We start from the raw sequence: 17,356 nt of genomic DNA, 5'->3' as shown, positions 1-17,356 counted from the left end.
GGGGCGCAAAGAGACAGTATTATACCTGCAGGGGGCGCAGAGAGACAGTATTACACCTGCAGGGGGCGCAAAGGGACAGTATCACACCTGCAGGGGGCGCAAAGGGACAGTATCACACCTGCAGGGGGCGCAGAGAGACAGTATTACACCTGCAGGGGGCGCAAAGAGACAGTATCACACCTGCAGGGGGCGCAAAGAGACAGTATCACACCTGCAGAGGGCGCAAAGAGACAGTATTACACCTGCAGGGGGTGCAAAGGGACAGTATTACACCTGCAGGGGGCGCAGAGAGACAGTATTACACCTGCAGGGGGTGCAAAGGGACAGTATTACACCTGCAGGGGGTGCAAAGGGACAGTATTACACCTGCAGGGGGTGCAAAGGGACAGTATTACACCTGCAGGGGGTGCAGAGAGACAGTATTACACCTGCAGGGGGTGCAAAGGGACAGTATTACACCTGCAGGGGGTGCAAAGGGACAGTATTACACCTGCAGGGGGCGCAAAGAGACAGTATTACACCTGCAGGGGGCGCAAAGGGACAGTATTACACCTGCAGGGGGTGCAAAGGGACAGTATTACACCTGCAGGGGGTGCAGAGAGACAGTATTATACCTGCAGGGGGCTCAGAGAGACAGTATTACACCTGCAGGGGGCGCAAAGGGACAGTATTACACCTGCAGGGGGTGCAAAGGGACAGTATTACACCTGCAGGGGGTGCAAAGGGACAGTATTACACCTGCAGGGGGTGCAAAGGGACAGTATCACACCTACAGGGGACACAACACACAGGTAAATATCAGACCTGCAGGGGGCGCCACACACAGGTCAATATAATTGTACTACATCACCCAAAAAACTCGGGTCTTGGAGGAATTCGGAGAAGCCATGGAGGAGGACTATCGGTTGGCCTTAAAGAGATTCTGCCAAACCATCCGGCGCCCCAGAAGGGGGAAGCAGTTCTTCACTAACACTGTTTACAATGCGGGTGGGGAGCTGCTGGCCTCGACTGGGGATTTCGCAAGGCGGTGAAAAGAGTACTTTAAGGATCTCTTCAATCTCACCGTCACGTCCGATGAGTAAGCAGAGCCAGGGGACTCAGAGGCCATCATCCACACTGAAGGCACCGAGGTGGTTAGAAAGCTCCCTGGTGGCAGAGCTCCGGGGGGGGAGTACTTCAAGTCGCGAGATGTTGTAGGACTGTCTTGGCTGACACGTCTCTGCAACATCACATGGCAATTGGGAATAGTGCCTCTGGATTGGCAAACCAGGTCCCCCTTCTTTAAGACAGGGTTCACCCTGTCTTAAAGAAGGGGGATTCACCCTGTCTTTAAGAAGGGGGATCGGAGGGTGTACTCCAACTACAGAGGGATCACACTCCTCAGCCTCCCAGGTAAGGTCTACTCCAGGGTGCTGGAGAGGAGGATCCAGCCGATAGTCGATAGTATTCAGGAGGAACAGTGTCGTTTTTGTCCCGGTCGCGGCACACTGGACCAGCTCTACACCCTCCATCGGGTGCTCGAAGGTTTATGGAAGTTCGCCCAACCAGTCCACGTGTGCTTTGTGGATCTGGAGAAAGGGTTTGACCATCCCCTCTTCAGGTCGATAGAGAGTCCTTGTCCCAAGTGGAGGAGTTCAAATATCTCGGAGTCTTGTTCACGAGTGAGATCGTCATAGCAGTGACGCGGTCGCTGCATTGGACTGTTGTGGTGAAGAGGAATTTTCCGTTGATCTACGTTCCTACCCTCACCTACGGTCATGAGATCTGGGAAATGACTGAAAGGAAGAGATTGCGGATCCAAGTGGCCGAAATTAGTTTCCTTCATAGAATGGCTGGCTGAGCTCCTCACCCTTCGAGATAGGGTGAGGAGCTCAATTACCCGGGAGGAGCTTAGAGTAGAACCGCCCCTCCACGTCGAAAGGAGTCAGCGGAGGTGGTTCGGGCCTCTGTTTTGGATGCCTCCTGGTCGCTCCAAAGCTCTGTGATTTTTTTGCTGAGGTCACCGCTCTTTTTTGGACAGAGTAAAATGGGTGCAATGAAACACTGCTCTTGTGCACGTTTGTCCTGTTGTTCTGTTTATGAGGATTAGAGCTGCATAAGGCAGAATCACAGAGGTTTAAAGGATTATCACCAAATCATCATCATCAGAAACTCATCCGACCCAGACTCTAACAATGAGTGGCAGCCCCCCGTGTGTCCACCAGAGGGAGCCCACCACGATAAACAGATGTATGATGGGAGAGAGATATTTTGAAGAAAATCTCCAAATGTTTGTTTGTGACCTTAATTCATTTGTGCCACACAAGATGATGAACTCTGTGACAGTTTGGTTTCACGTGGATAGACCCAAGTGTTATTGATATGAGCCATACTGTTGAAACTACAGAAATAAAAAGGAGAAGTGGACTTCAATCCAAGCGTATATGGACAGTCAGCAAACCGGTGTTCCGTTGAGAGTAGCTGCTTTGCCGATTGGAGCTCGGGTAGGGGATCCAGAGCTGGGGGCCTCTTCACTAACCTCGGAGGGGAGTGGAGGGGGCATGGACCGGGCCTTGCTTTTCTGTTTGTTTAGCACTGAAATGGAGGTGGGAATAAAAGAAAATAAGCAGTTGCCATTGCATCTGCTGGCTCTGCATCGCCTCCCCAAGGGCAACAGATCGTACTCTGAAAACAAAACATGAGTTTAATCAACCAGAATTTTAGAGGCTTCACAACAACCTCCTCATACAAAGACTAAAGAGGCCGTGAGTCTGGTTTTCCCACAGCTTCAGTGCTGATGTTGCCACTCTGTGCAGCTTGGTCTTACTCTGGTCAGGGAGCCACTTCTCACAATGCTTGCAGGAACTGCATTGTAAAATATAGCCCTGATCTCTGCACGCATATCAAACAAGAGCAGCCTTCTGAGGAAATGCAGCCTTTGAGCTAATCTACCGCGTAAATACTCTACATGTTCACTCCAGCTCAAGCTATGAGACACCATCAGGCCTAAGTATTTATATGTGGGCACTTGTTCTATGACACTGTTGCCAGTTATTACAGGGTCATGCGCTGCGACCCCCCGAGGGTCGAAGATCATCTCTTTTACTTTCTTTGTGTTAAGGCCCAGAAAATGATCATCGCACCAAGATTGCAACTCTCTATCTCCCTGAAATACACGCTGGGGTCGACCTTCGTATCTAGCAGGGAGAGAAAGATGGTGTTGTCAGAGAATTTGAGTACATGATTGCAAGGGTGGGTAATCTTATACTCGTTCATATACAATGTAAGGAACACTGGAGAGATTACACAACCCTGTGGAACACCTCTGTTACTCTGTTTGATGACACAAAAGTGAGCCGTTGACTTAACATGCTGTTAGTCAGAAACGAGTAGAACCATTTCACGATGACAGGGTTAACATGCAAGTCAGCTCATTTTTGTATAATCAAATGTGGCTGGACCGCATTAAAGATGGAGCTAAAGTCAAAGAGAACTGTGGTGTGGGCTAGGGACTGCTTGAGATGTTTGTTAACCAGATGCGTGAAAGTAATGACATCATCCTCGGGCCCGCGACCCTGCCTGTATGCAAACTGTCGGGGATCGAGGCTGCCGCCTACCTCTGATTTAAAGGGACTATACAGAGTTTAAAAAATATAATTATTTAAAAAATATGTATTTTCCTCCCCCTACATGTTCCAACAATGTCCTAATGTGTAGAATGAGCCTAGACCTATTTATCACAACTGCCTCCTCTCCTGAGGATTTGCTTTTGCAGACCTTCCTGAAAACAGACAGCATCTGTAGCGGGGTGATTTGGAGATTGGTATGTTCAAAGGGGACATTGAATGCTCACAGTCTTGTTCACTGATGAATGCCGTGTAACCCTGGATGGTCCAGATGGATGGAGCTGGACCATCCAGGGAAGTGGATAGTTGAATGGCCACCATGTCCAACAAGGCTGTGACGACAGCAAGGAGGTGCTTTGGCCTGGAATCATGGGGAAAGAGCTGGTCGGCCCCTTTAGGATTCCTGAAGGTGTGAAAATGACCTCTTAAAATATGTGGAGTTTCTGATTGACCACTTTCTTCCACGGTACAAAAAGAAGAGCCAAGCTTTCCGGAACAAAATCATCTTCTTGAATGACAACGCACCATGTCACACTGTAAAGAATACCTCTGCATCACTGGCAGCTATGGGCTTAAAAGGAGAGAAACTCATGATGTGGACCCCCTCCTCCCCTGACCTCAGCCCTATTGAGAACCTTTGGAGCCTCAAGCAAAAGAGTGTGAGGCAGTTCACATCCAAACAGCAGCTCTGGGAGGCTATTGTGACATCCTCTAAAGAAATCCAAGCAGAAACTCTCCACAAACTCTCAAGTTTAATGGATGCAAGTATTTTGAAGCTGCTATCAAATAAGGGTCCTATGTTAAAATGTAACTTGACCTGTTAAGATGATTTTGATTGAAATTGCTTTTGATTTCAGTAAATATGACCTCCTAATGCTACAAATTCAAAAAATGACAACTTTCAGGTGGACAGTAAACAAATCTTTTGTTTTAATTGTGGCCAGAGTGATCCACATACACATACAGGCTATGCCATCTAAATGTACTTTATTTGCATTATTTTTTAACGAGTGTTCTGATCTGGTGCACAGCATAGCGAATCGATCACCAATTTGACAGATGGAAATTTACCCACTATGTCTAACATCAACACAGTTTTAAAACTTTTCCCTGTGATTCCAAGACGATTTTAAAGGATTAAAAAAGTGATGCTGTCTGTGTCAGGCTGATCCCAGGTCCTGTCCTTCCCCTGTCCGCTATGGTCCACTCCTGCCTACGGAGGCGCCGTCCTGACCGTTCCCTCGCTTTCAAGATACTGGCAATATAAATATTTGCAAGAAATGTGACTTGAGACTGATAGTCTTTAAAACAATGCCCGTAAGCCTTACGGTTCACGGTGATGGCTCAATACACTTCAGCGTTCACGCTCCGCGACCTGAACTCGCTCACACATTTCAATGGTGGTGTGGTTTGTTTGGGAGCCGAAATTCAGGAGCCTGATTGACCCATGTACGCGCAGTCAAGATCGGCATCTGGCTTATTTATTCAGGGTCACGGCAATTATTACAGTTAAGTGAGCAGCCAGTATGGACCAGTGCTCGGGACCCATCTCCAGATGTGGAACTAGGCTGATGGACAGAAACACCTGGCTGAAGGATTAACCTATTTTACATGTTTATTAGTGACAATGACAATACAGACAAAAGAGCTCTTCATGGCAGTGACTGTGAGGAGTGATGTAGAACAGACTGCAGTACCTGGGCCTGAGCAGAAGGAGGCGATCACAGCCAGGATGCAGATGTAGCTGAGGTAAGGCATCCAGGACACTTGATCCTAAAACATGAACAAGAGCAGTCAGTCAGTCACAGCTTCACACAGAGTCTTTATTTGTTTTTTAGGTCGGGACAGCGCGTGTTAATGTACACACATGGCACACATGGCACACATGCATGTAAACACACAGAAAGGACCCGTCCAGTCGGAATCGAGCCCGAGACCTACTGCATATTCCTATCTTTCACTGGCTTTGGGCTATACCTAGGAATACCTAGCTGGGGTGGGAGAACCTATCTGGGGGATGGGAGTACCTAGCTGAGGCCTTGTTAGGAGTACCTAGCCAGGGCCTTGTTAGGAGTACCTAGCCTGGGCCTTGTTAGGAGTACCTAGCCAGGGCCTTGTTAGGAGTACCCAGCTTAGGCCTTGTTAGGAGTACCTAGCCTGGGCCTTGTTAGGAGTACCTAGCCAGGGCCTTGTTAGGAGTACCTAGCCTGGGCCTTGTTAGGAGTACCTAGCCTGGGCCTTGTTAGGAGTACCTAGCCAGGGCCTTGTTAGGGGTACCTAGCTGGGGCCTTGTTAGGAGTACCTAGCCAGGACCTTGTTAGGGGTACCTAGCTGGGGCCTTGTTAGGAGTACCTAGCCAGGACCTTGTTAGGAGTACCTAGCCTGGGCCTTGTTAGGAGTACCTAGCCAGGACCTTGTTAGGGGTACCTAGCTGGGGCCTTGTTAGGAGTACCTAGCCAGGACCTTGTTAGGAGTACCTAGCCTGGGCCTTGTTAGGAGTACCTAGCCAGGACCTTGTTAGGGGTACCTAGCTGGGGCCTTGTTAGGAGTACCTAGCCAGGGCCTTGTTAGGGGTACCTAGCTGGGGCCTTGTTAGGAGTACCTAGCTGGGGCCTTGTTAGGAGTACCTAGCTGGGGCCTTGTTAGGAGTACCTAGCTGGGGCCTTGTTAGGAGTACCTAGCTGGGGCCTTGTTAGGGGTACCCAGCTTAGGCCTTGTTAGGAGTACCTAGCTGGGGCCTTGTTAGGAGTACCTAGCTGGGGCCTTGTTAGGGGTACCCAGCTTAGGCCTTGTTAGGAGTACCTAGCTGGGGCCTTGTTAGGGGTACCCAGCTTAGGCCTTGTTAGGAGTACCTAGCTGGGGCCTTGTTAGGAGTACCTAGCTGGGGCCTTTTTAGGAGTACCTAGCTGAGGCCTTGTTAGGAGTACCTAGCTGGGGCCTTGTTAGGAGTACCCAGCTTAGGCCTTGTTAGGGGTACCTAGCTGGGGCCTTGTTAGGAGTACCTAGCTGGGGCCTTGTTAGGAGTACCTAGCTGGGGCCTTGTTAGGGGTACCCAGCTTAGGCCTTGTTAGGAGTACCTAGCCAGGGCCTTGTTAGGGGTACCCAGCTTAGGCCTTGTTAGGAGTACCTAGCCAGGGCCTTGTTAGGAGTACCCAGCTTAGGCCTTGTTAGGAGTACCTAGCCAGGGCCTTGTTAGGGGTACCTAGCTGGGGCTTTGTTAGGAGTACCTAGGTGGGGCCTTGTTAGGAGTACCTAGCTGGGGCCTTGTTAGGAGTACCTAGCTGGGGCCTTGTTAGGAGTACCTAGCTGGGGCCTTGTTAGGGGTACCCAGCTTAGGCCTTGTTAGGAGTACCTAGCTGGGGCCTTGTTAGGAGTACCTAGCTTGGGCCTTGTTAGGAGTACCTAGCTGGGGCCTTGTTAGGAGTACCCAGCTTAGGCCTTGTTAGGGGTACCTAGCTGGGGCCTTGTTAGGGGTACCCAGCTTAGGCCTTGTTAGGAGTACCTAGCTGGGGCCTTGTTAGGAGTACCTAGCTGGGGCCTTGTTAGGGGTACCCAGCTTAGGCCTTGTTAGGAGTACCTAGCTGGGGCCTTGTTAGGGGTACCCAGCTTAGGCCTTGTTAGGAGTACCTAGCTGGGGCCTTGTTAGGAGTACCTAGCTGGGGCCTTTTTAGGAGTACCTAGCTGAGGCCTTGTTAGGAGTACCCAGCTTAGGCCTTGTTAGGGGTACCTAGCTGGGGCCTTGTTAGGAGTACCTAGCTGGGGCCTTGTTAGGAGTACCTAGCTGGGGCCTTGTTAGGGGTACCCAGCTTAGGCCTTGTTAGGAGTACCTAGCCAGGGCCTTGTTAGGGGTACCCAGCTTAGGCCTTGTTAGGAGTACCTAGCCAGGGCCTTGTTAGGGGTACCTAGCTGGGGCCTTGTTAGGAGTACCTAGCTGGGGCCTTGTTAGGAGTACCTAGCTGGGGCCTTGTTAGGAGTACCTAGCTGGGGCCTTGTTAGGAGTACCTAGCTGGGGCCTTCTTAGGAGTACCTAGCTGGGGCCTTGTTAGGGGTACCCAGCTTAGGCCTTGTTAGGAGTACCTAGCTGGGGCCTTGTTAGGAGTACCTAGCTGGGGCCTTGTTAGGAGTACCTAGCTTGGGCCTTGTTAGGAGTACCTAGCTGGGGCCTTGTTAGGAGTACCCAGCTTAGGCCTTGTTAGGGGTACCTAGCTGGGGCCTTGTTAGGAGTACCCAGCTTAGGCCTTGTTAGGAGTACCTAGCTGGGGCCTTGTTAGGAGTACCTAGCTGGGGCCTTGTTAGGGGTACCCAGCTTAGGCCTTGTTAGGAGTACCTAGCTGGGGCCTTGTTAGGGGTACCCAGCTTAGGCCTTGTTAGGAGTACCTAGCTGGGGCCTTGTTAGGAGTACCTAGCTGGGGCCTTTTTAGGAGTACCTAGCTGAGGCCTTGTTAGGAGTACCTAGCTGGGGCCTTTTTAGGAGTACCTAGCTGGGGCCTTGTTAGGGGTACCCAGCTTAGGCCTTGTTAGGAGTACCTAGCTGGGGGCTTGTTAGGAGTACCTAGCTGGGGCCTTGTTAGGAGTACCTAGCTGGGGCCTTGTTAGGAGTACCTAGCTGAGGCCTTGTTAGGAGTACCTAGCTGAGGCGCTAACCGCTGCGCTACCATGCCGCCCTGTTGAAGTTATATGTGGTCTGTTACTGCCATTGGAGCAGAAATGTTGGCCACATCCTAAAATGAGTTTGAGACCCCTGTGTGTTTCTGTATTTTAGTGCTCTAGAGGGGGATTTCTGCAGGTTATGATCATGACAGAGTGTATGTGGTAGGCATGAGGGTGTCACAGGTGCAGAGCAGAGGAGCGACAGGTGCAGAGGGGTAACATGTCAGGGGTAGGGCAGGTTGTGAGGCGGATATTAGACCTGGAGATTGAGGAAGACTGTGAGGAGGCTGAAGAACACGGCCATCGCAGAGAAACCAAAGATCAGTAATGGCCTCCTCCCGATTCTCTCGATCACCAAACCCTGTGGCAGAGGAAACAAGTGTGAGGCAACAAACAATGAAGGTCAGAGGCTCACGAGGGTCAGAGGCTCATGAAGGTCAGAGCCTGATGAAGGTCAGAGGCTCATGAAGGTCAGACCCTCATGAAGGTCAGACCCTCATGAAGGTCAGAGGCTCATGAAGGTCAGAGGCTCATGAGGGTCAGAGCCTCATGAAGGTCAGACCCTCATGAAGGTCAGACCCTCATGAAGGTCAGAGCCTTATGAAGGTCAGAGCCTGATGAAGGTCAGACCCTCATGAAGGTCAGACCCTCATGAAGGTCAGAGCCTGATGAAGGTCAGACCCTCATGAAGGTCAGAGGCTCATGAAGGTCAGAGGCTCATGAAGGTCAGAGCCTCATGAAGGTCAGACCCTCATGAAGGTCAGACCCTCATGAAGGTCAGAGCCTGATGAAGGTCAGACCCTCATGAAGGTCAGAGCCTGATGAAGGTCAGAGGCTCATGAAGGTCAGAGGCTCATGAAGGTCAGAGGCTCATGAGGGTCAGAGCCTCATGAAGGTCAGAGCCTGATGAAGGTCAGACCCTCATGAAGGTCAGAGCCTGATGATGGTCAGAGGCTCATGATGGTCAGTTATAAAACAACCTGGTCCAGTGTGTCAGATGCCCTCCCGTCCCCAGTCAGACATAAACAGCTGTGGAGAAAGCTGCTGTACGTGAAGGAGTCTGTCCCTCCAGACTCTGCTCCAGGCGCCTCATTAGGAGCAGAGCTACACCCCAGGCACGGAGGCTCAGGTCCAACAGTGGACTGTACAATGCCGTCCACTGGATTGGGCAGACTTTAGTGAGCAATCACAAGAGCGAGAAGAAGCTTCTGAAGATGGAAACAAACTGTCCGCATCACAGTCCAGTCGACCATGTTTGAGAATCTCTTCTTAAGTCCTGGACGACTGAAAAACATTGCATTTTTTTAAACACGGTGCACAAGTCCAGCCATGTGTTCTATCAGGAGCAGGACGGGGCCCACTGAACTCCTCTTCCTCTCCTCCTCTACTCCCCCTCCTCCTTTGTTCCCTCCTCTGGGCCTGAGGTGGAGTCAGTTGTTATAAAACACTAACATAAATAAAACATGATATATATTTAGGGAATTTACAACATTGGCTATCGGCCGATCCAACGCTGATAAAAGCCGATTTCTCCGGGAGTGTATCCTCCTACCACATCCTCAGCCTCAGAGGAACATTGCACTGAAAATTGGCTTGTTAAAGAGGGGGTATTATGCTTTTTTCAACCACACAGCACCAGTCTATATCACGCTACAATGATGACCAAACCTTCTGTTGGTCTGTAAATGCAGTAAATTAGAATAACTGCCTTGTATAAAATGTTTCTCTCAAAATGGCTGTAGTGAATGTCTTGAAATAGGCCTCTGTCTCTTTAAGAACCTCTGAGCCTTTAGACACGCCCCCTCCACACGCTGTCTGTGGCATCAGTGGGGAGGGGGTTCTGCTGAGGAGCAGTGGTTGGTTACTCGGCTGGTGACGAAAGCTCGGAGGCGTCTCCAGGAGGTGGGGGCGTTCCTAGGAGGACTCAGGCAAACCTATCCCTAAAATGGCCGCCATCAGAGTTTTTACAGATTACTCAGAAATACGTGAATGTGCCAAGACAACACTTCAGGCATGTTTTTAATGAGGGAGTGACAGAATAACAGGATGGAAAGCTTGAAAAAGTCGATTTTGCATAACACCCCCCCTTTAAGTGAACGAAGTTACATCTCAGTGAACAGGGACAGGCTGCATGTCATTTTGAAGCTGGTCGCTGAGGTAGTGTTAACCTCCGGAATTATGTTTTTGATCACTGTGCTAAATGCCACAGCTAACAACAGTATGCTAATGCTAACAACAGTATGCTAATGCTAACAACAGTGTGCTAATGCTAACGGAAACTAATCAAGACTGGGAAAGAAGGCTCTCCTGCAGTGCCTCTCAGGCTCCCCAGGGGGCCCCGGACCCCACTTTGGGAACCACTGCCCTAAAGTAATCAAATAAAATCGGCCACTGTTGGAGCGGCCAAGTATTTATTTTACAGAATTAATAGACCGGACATTTGGAAAAATCGGCCCAAAATATTCTGGCCTTCTCTGCTGGCCAAAACAATTATACAATAACCCAAATGTATAATGTTGAATATTATATCTAATGGCTCAAAATATTATTTTCTCGTTGTTTTGTAACGTCATTTTTGCTTCTGCGTCAGCCTTCAGATTCACGTCTGCAGGTCTAATCCATATAAAACAACTCCAGTAGAACACAAGCCGTCTGGCCAATCAGAAGCCTGGGTTGACAGGGTTTACATGTCCCCCGGGCCTGCTCGCTGGCTCAAGGTGACGCCAACGCATCTCACTGGACAAAGCCACGAGCCAGTGAGCGGATTATTCAAATGAGACGCTGCTAAAACAACTGATGAACCTTCCGTTTTTTTCTTGAACAGCTGAAATTTGGTGTAATCTAGGTGTAGGAAGTATGTTTCATTGCAGATATGTTTTCCCTCCCTGGATCATTGTGTCATCCAGAACAGGGGCTTGTCCATACTATCAGCCCACGAGGCAAGCGCATTACCGGGGCTCATGCACGGACACCGACCGGACGAAAGTTTGGGATGCTATAGCAGAATTTGCAGTAGTAGTAGTAGTAGTAATAATAATAGTAGTAGCAGTAGTAGAAGTAGTAGCCTATTTGCAGTTTTCATACTCACAGAGGCGATGGCAGCCAGCGTCTCCACCGCGCCCGTGCTTAGCGTGATGTACGGGAGGATGTTCTCCGCAAACCCCGCCTCCCGCAGGATCCCATTGGTGTAGTACCAGATCTGAAACAGCACCAAAGCATTCAGACAATATGTAACTGTGATATGTGGTCTGTGTGTGCGCAGACGGCCCGGTCCAGTCTGTCCGGTCCAGTCTGTCCGGCCCAGCCTGTCCGGTCCAGTCTGTCCGGCCCAGCCTGTCCCCAAACACTGAGTCTAATCTTCAAGAGGCATCAGCATCTCCTTCCACTTTCATGTAGATGATTCAGATTCAGCCCCGGACACCCTGGCCGCCCCAGTGATGTCAAGGCATGGTCGGCCCAAAATTGTCTTAATCTTGATGAGGGAAAACAGAAATTGAAATCTTTGGGCCCACTGACCCATGAATGGACTTGGCCCCCTTTAAGACCACGTTCTTGGCGTCACCATGGACAGTGATTTCAAATCAACACAATCAGGCTGAGGGCAGGGTACCGTTATTTTTTTTTCTGATACCAGTACTTTAACAATACTTAGTTTTTGATACCGATGCCTGATTGATACTTTTTCTGATACCTGAACTCAAATATTTGTCGCCTAGAACCAGAAAATAGAACAATAATGTTTGGTCTGCAAGTTTACAACATGGAGTTGTCAGGAAATGTGTGAAAAATGGAGAATAATGTGGGGCAAAATGGAAAATTGTAAGAAATTGTGGCAAAAATAATCCACTTGCTTTCCACACTTTCATTTTCCGATACCAGTAGCACCTAAACTTTTTCTATTGTCAGGCCATTTATTTTAAGTCAAACTGTTTTGATCTTTTACACCTGAACACTTTTATTTAATCGCGCCTGGACGACTGTAATGTATGGAAGCCCGTTGCCGCCATGTTAAAAAAATAAAAGCCCAACAGGAAGTCGAAATTTCGAGATTTAAACTCGTAATTTCGAGATTTAAACTCTTTTTCAGATCCGTGATCATAGACGTCTGTACGGCGGGGACAGCAGAGCCACTGGTGCAGATGTAAACAAACAGTCATGGAGGATTAGCTTCATCGTTGTTGTGAACCGGAGCTACAGCAACTCTGGGACTTTTGCAAAGACACAGAAATGTTGAATTTACCTCAACACCCAGGATTAAAAGAAGTGACAAGAAAACTTATTGAAAATGTCTGTATCCACGATAGGAATGTGTTTAGGCCTTGATGATGCAGGGGCATTCCCAAAGCTAATGCTACGATCGTAGCATCATGAACTTCGATGAACTTCGGATGATCATGATCATGTGAAAAATGCATGAATAAAGTCAATAAACCCACCGTTTACATAAAGCATCCCTTTAACACCGTCGTAATAAAGTATACATAAGGGAAACATTGATTTAAAACATATTTTTTTAAAATCTATGTCCGTGTTTAGGCTTTAGTAATAGTACCGTGCATAGACGTGAACTGGAACCCCGTTGTCACGGCGACATTTGACAGACCAACATGGAGTTTAGGCGGAGGAGGTTGTTTCAGAGCGAAGGGATTAAAGGGATATTTCCGGATTTTTGACACAGGGCCTCATTCCCTAGCTATCCAGAGTGTTGCTGATTTCTGGAGATATTTTTTTTTGTAATTCATGCAGTTCTAGTGGCGCTAGGCTAATGCAAGGCTAGCACATGTCTATGGTATCAGCTAGCCTGCTTTAAAAACAGTGTGACCCGCTCCACAGAGCACTTGAGGCAAATCACTTATAACACCAGACTGACCATATAAATGTCTGTGTCCATCGAATAACTTTTGGAATATAACTGACCTGCATCACATGAATGATCGCATTTTGAGGGACTATTTTCTAGCAGATCACTCCGCCGCCGCGTAGCTTATACAACCACGAGGCTGATGCTGCTCAAATATAAGGTCTTTTGCTAAAAAGACCAAAGATGTTGTTAGCATTTAGCCTCTCCTCCTCTCCTCTATGGACCCAGTGAAGTTAGAAAAAACCAAGCTCTTCCACGTTTTCCCTTTTGACTATCTAACTAGCTAACAAACTAACTTCACCTCTGTTCAGCCCCATAGAGGAGGAGAGAAGAGGCGAAATGCTAACAACATCTTTGGTCTTTTTGCATGACTGAGAGGACACAGTTCTTCCAGACTGTGATATGTTCTTACCTGAACTTAGATGAGTTGATGTGTACCTGTCTGGTCTTTGTGCCCGTGGAAGAATGTGGAACTTCAAACTTCACCCCCGTTTGGAGCTATAGGAATACATTGGGAGAGGCCAAATGCTAACAACATCTTTGGTCTTTTTGCGTGACTGAGGGCACGTACAAAGACCAGACAGGTACACATCAACTCGTCTAAGCTCAGGTAAGAACATATCCGCCTGTTCCTTTAACACTGCGTGATTTGTGGTCCTTTGTGTCTTTTATTTTATTTTACTGCTTTTAGTTTTTATGTACAGTATTTATTGTTATTGTTTGTATGTAAATGTATTGTTTTATTACTTGCATTGGTTTTGAATAGATATTTATATGTTTGCTCTTATTTTATTGACTGGCGAAGCTACTTTGAGGACTGTTGTGTACTGTTTTTTTGTACATCTTTGTGCAGCACAGTCGGTTGGATTGAAACAAAAGTGAAACTCTGGTCCTCCAGTTCGGAACATGAGCGTTTGTTTCCAAAGTGCTCACCGCGTTCAGGCCGCAGAGCTGGTAGCAGCCCATGGTGACGGTGATGGTAATCAGCTGCCATCGGACAGAGCGAGTCTTCAGAAGCTGAAGGACGCTGACGGTTCTGAGAGTGACCTGAGCTCTGGCCTCAGCATGGACCTCCTCCAACTCCGCCGAAACGTCCTCCTTCCCCAGGAACCGCTGGAACGCTGAGAACCGAGGAGAAGACACGGCATCAAACATGTGGCTGAGAACCACAGGAACACCGTGGGCTACAGAGAAAATCCTCCAGAAAGTTCTTACCGTCTTCCTAGTTTGAAGGCTTTAAGTTCAGACTAATTTATGGCGGCTCCTTATTGACTACAAGGGAGGCTGAGCTTCCCCTAAAATGTCATTAAAATTTAAAAGTGCGCAATACTGTTCATGAGCAGGTCACTTGTTCATCAGCTGTCCCGTGTGCTCTTCAAAATGATCTCCCTGAACATCTATGCCAAATGCCATTGGGCTCATTTCAGAAAATGCATGCTCTGATGGCTTAGACAGAATGGTCAGAAGCCAGAGCAACAAAGAAGAGGTGTTTTGTGATTCCCTCTAGTTGAACAGTGATTGGCTGCGCAAGCCCCACCCGACTGCCCCTGACTCCAGCCCCACCCCCCTCACTCCAGCCCCACCCCCCTCACTCCAGCCCCACCCCCCTCACTCCAGCCCCACCCCCCTCACTCCAGCCCCACCCCTCTCACTCCAGCCCCACCCCCCTCACTCCAGCCCCACCCCCCTCACTCCAGCCCCACCCCCCTCACTCCAGCCCCACCCCCCTCACTCCAGCCCCACCCCTCTCACTCCAGCTCCACCCCCCTCACTCCAGCCCCACCCCCCTCACTCCAGCCCCACCCCCCTCCACATAAAAGGCGGAAATCGGGAGGACAGTCAGCTGTGAGCTGTTGCTGTTTTTATTAATCAAACAACACAAATCAAAAATCCTACTTGTTTTGGGACAATACAAATAATCTTACTTTTATAATCCTACTTTTATATATATTTTATACCATGGTCTGGGTGAATACTGGATTCTGATTGGCTGGTGTATTATTTTGGTATAACCGCACACGTAGTCCGGTAGTTAAATCACTGGGATATCACTCCGCTGTGGCATCACCATAGCAACGCATGACACAGCTAAATCAGATAAACACGTACTTACTGACTGACAGGAACGTATGAGATGGATTTTGTGTTTGCTAAATGTTTGTAGAGGAGAGTGAGCAGCTAGGTTAGCTACTGTTAATAACATATGAGCTTTACATTTCTATTGGAAACGGTTAAGGCTATTCATCATTTTCAGGCGTACATAAAATGATCCTGCATTGAAGCATATTTGTCTGGATTAGTAAAGTCAAACATAAAAGTTTGAGTTGGGGGGGCCCAGGTGTGAGCGACTCCACCGCAGCTGTTTCCATAAACAGTTGAGCTGGTTGAGCTAGCTAGCTAGCTTCAGGTTAAACCTTGTAAAAGGTAAATAACTCGTGCCCTCGAGTGCCGCATATCGGTGTTTACTTCCAGGGAAAAGTGTTTCCGGGTTAGTCCTGTTGTGTTGTGATTCTGTGCTGATGTTGTGTCGTTGAGCCTGACTGAGATCCTCGTAATAGCTGCGGAGAATGACTCGCTCTGAGACCAGCCTTCAGTGACCGGCTAATAACCCACACAAAATAGTCCCGTAGTCTGGCAGATTTAGTGACTTTAGTCAATGAAAAACACATTTATTATAAATGTTAGGTTTGTGGGACCCTGGTATAAGCGGATTAAACAACGAGGAGCCGCGTTAGACGTTATAATGCACGAGGCGCAGCCACCACTACGTGTGTGGTTGTGATTTAACTACCGCACACGTAGTCCGGTAGTTAAATCACTGGGATATCACTCCGCTGTGGGCTTCGCCATAGCAACGCATGACACAGCTGAATCAGATAAAGGCGTAATTAGTGACTGACAGGAACGTATGAGATGGATTTTGTGGCCAAAACAAAAATGTTGATAAATGTGAAGTAGAGGAGAGTGAGCAGCTAGGTTAGCTACTGTTAATACTGTATAATATGAGCTTTCCATTAATATTGAAAACGGTAAAGGCTATTCATCATTTTTTGACGTACATAAAATAATCCTGCACTTAAGCATATTTGGCTGGATTAGTAAAGTCAAACATAAAGGTTTCAGTTTGTGGGGCTGTGAGGTCTGGAGCAGGGGGATCATGGTGTGAGGCTGTTTTTTTTGCCTCAGGGCCTGGACAACGTGATATCATCAACAGAAGAATTTAGTCACAAGTTTATGAAGATATTTTGCAGAAAAGCCTAAGACATTCACAACAGCAGGGAATCCCCTGTATTAAATATCTGCTGATCCTTCTTTTGCAGCAGTAACTGCTTTTCTGTAGCTGCAGATCAGACGCTCAACGATCAGGATGAATCTCGGACCAAAACTGATGCACTTCAGCGTTCACTTACTTTATGCTGTATTGTGTATGTTTGCATGTTATGGCCAATAAAAATAGGATCAAATGTAAATGTTTGGGTGGTGTTCGTTTATGCAGACACTGTTTAATCAGTCTCATGATTTTGATGAAAATCAAACCACATTAAGGCAGAAATGTGAGAAATTCCAGAGCGTTTCCTCCCACTGTAGGTGTAGCCCATAGAACTAGAACTAAAACCTACAAAAGTGAATGGGAGTTGATGTTTGCTTTTTGGTTCAACATAGTAACAAGAGCAAAGGGGAAAGCAAGTGTCTGTTGAAAAGATTGTGTCTTAACAAAGTTAAATAAATCCCCCTCGGCAACAGGCCGTGACAGTGTTTAGAGTAGTTCAAGTAAGAGTAACTTTACTGTGAAATTGTTTTAGTATAAAATAGTGACTGAAAAAAAGTACTGAGGGAAAATGTTACTGTGAATAACTGTCAAGTACATGTACTGAATCGTAAATAAGACTTTGACGCTTAGTCAAAGTCTTATTTACGATTCAGTACATGTACTTGAGTAAATGTAACTGAGTACTACCTCTGGTCATGAGCAGACACATGTCAGGGCACACTCCACACTCAGATGGAGGAGGATTTTTAATATTTCTTTCAGAAAACGTGTATGATTCTTGTGTCCAGAGGAGAACTGGACATTACTTTAAGAAATGCTGAAATAGGAATATATTTTTATGAAATAAAGGGACAGAGACATGGAAAGGAGTAAAGTGGTTCAACAGTCCATAAATAAGAACAAACGGACAATGCTAATGTTAGCTTCATGCTACATATGTTAACGTTAGCTATAGTGTCGGTTTTTTCG

General features: G+C 47.8%; 1 protein-coding gene across 1 annotated transcript in view; it reads right to left on the bottom strand.

Annotated features, from left to right (window-relative positions):
- Positions 1-17,356, bottom strand: part of slc2a9l2 (solute carrier family 2 member 9, like 2) — a 70,621-nt gene that overhangs the window by 4,294 nt on the left and 48,971 nt on the right. Inside the window, exons 8-11 of the mRNA XM_079582109.1 lie at positions 14,050-14,237; positions 11,344-11,454; positions 8,515-8,616; positions 5,303-5,378 (exon numbers count right to left, since the gene is read on the bottom strand). Of these exons, the coding sequence (XP_079438235.1) occupies positions 5,303-5,378; positions 8,515-8,616; positions 11,344-11,454; positions 14,050-14,237 (477 nt within the window). The remainder of the gene's footprint in view (positions 1-5,302; positions 5,379-8,514; positions 8,617-11,343; positions 11,455-14,049; positions 14,238-17,356) is intronic.

The sequence above is a fragment of the Gobius niger genome, assembly GCF_951799975.1.
Source record: "Gobius niger genome assembly, chromosome: 24".
Lineage (NCBI taxonomy): Eukaryota > Metazoa > Chordata > Actinopteri > Gobiiformes > Gobiidae > Gobius > Gobius niger.
This window is presented reverse-complemented; position numbering and strand designations above follow the sequence as displayed.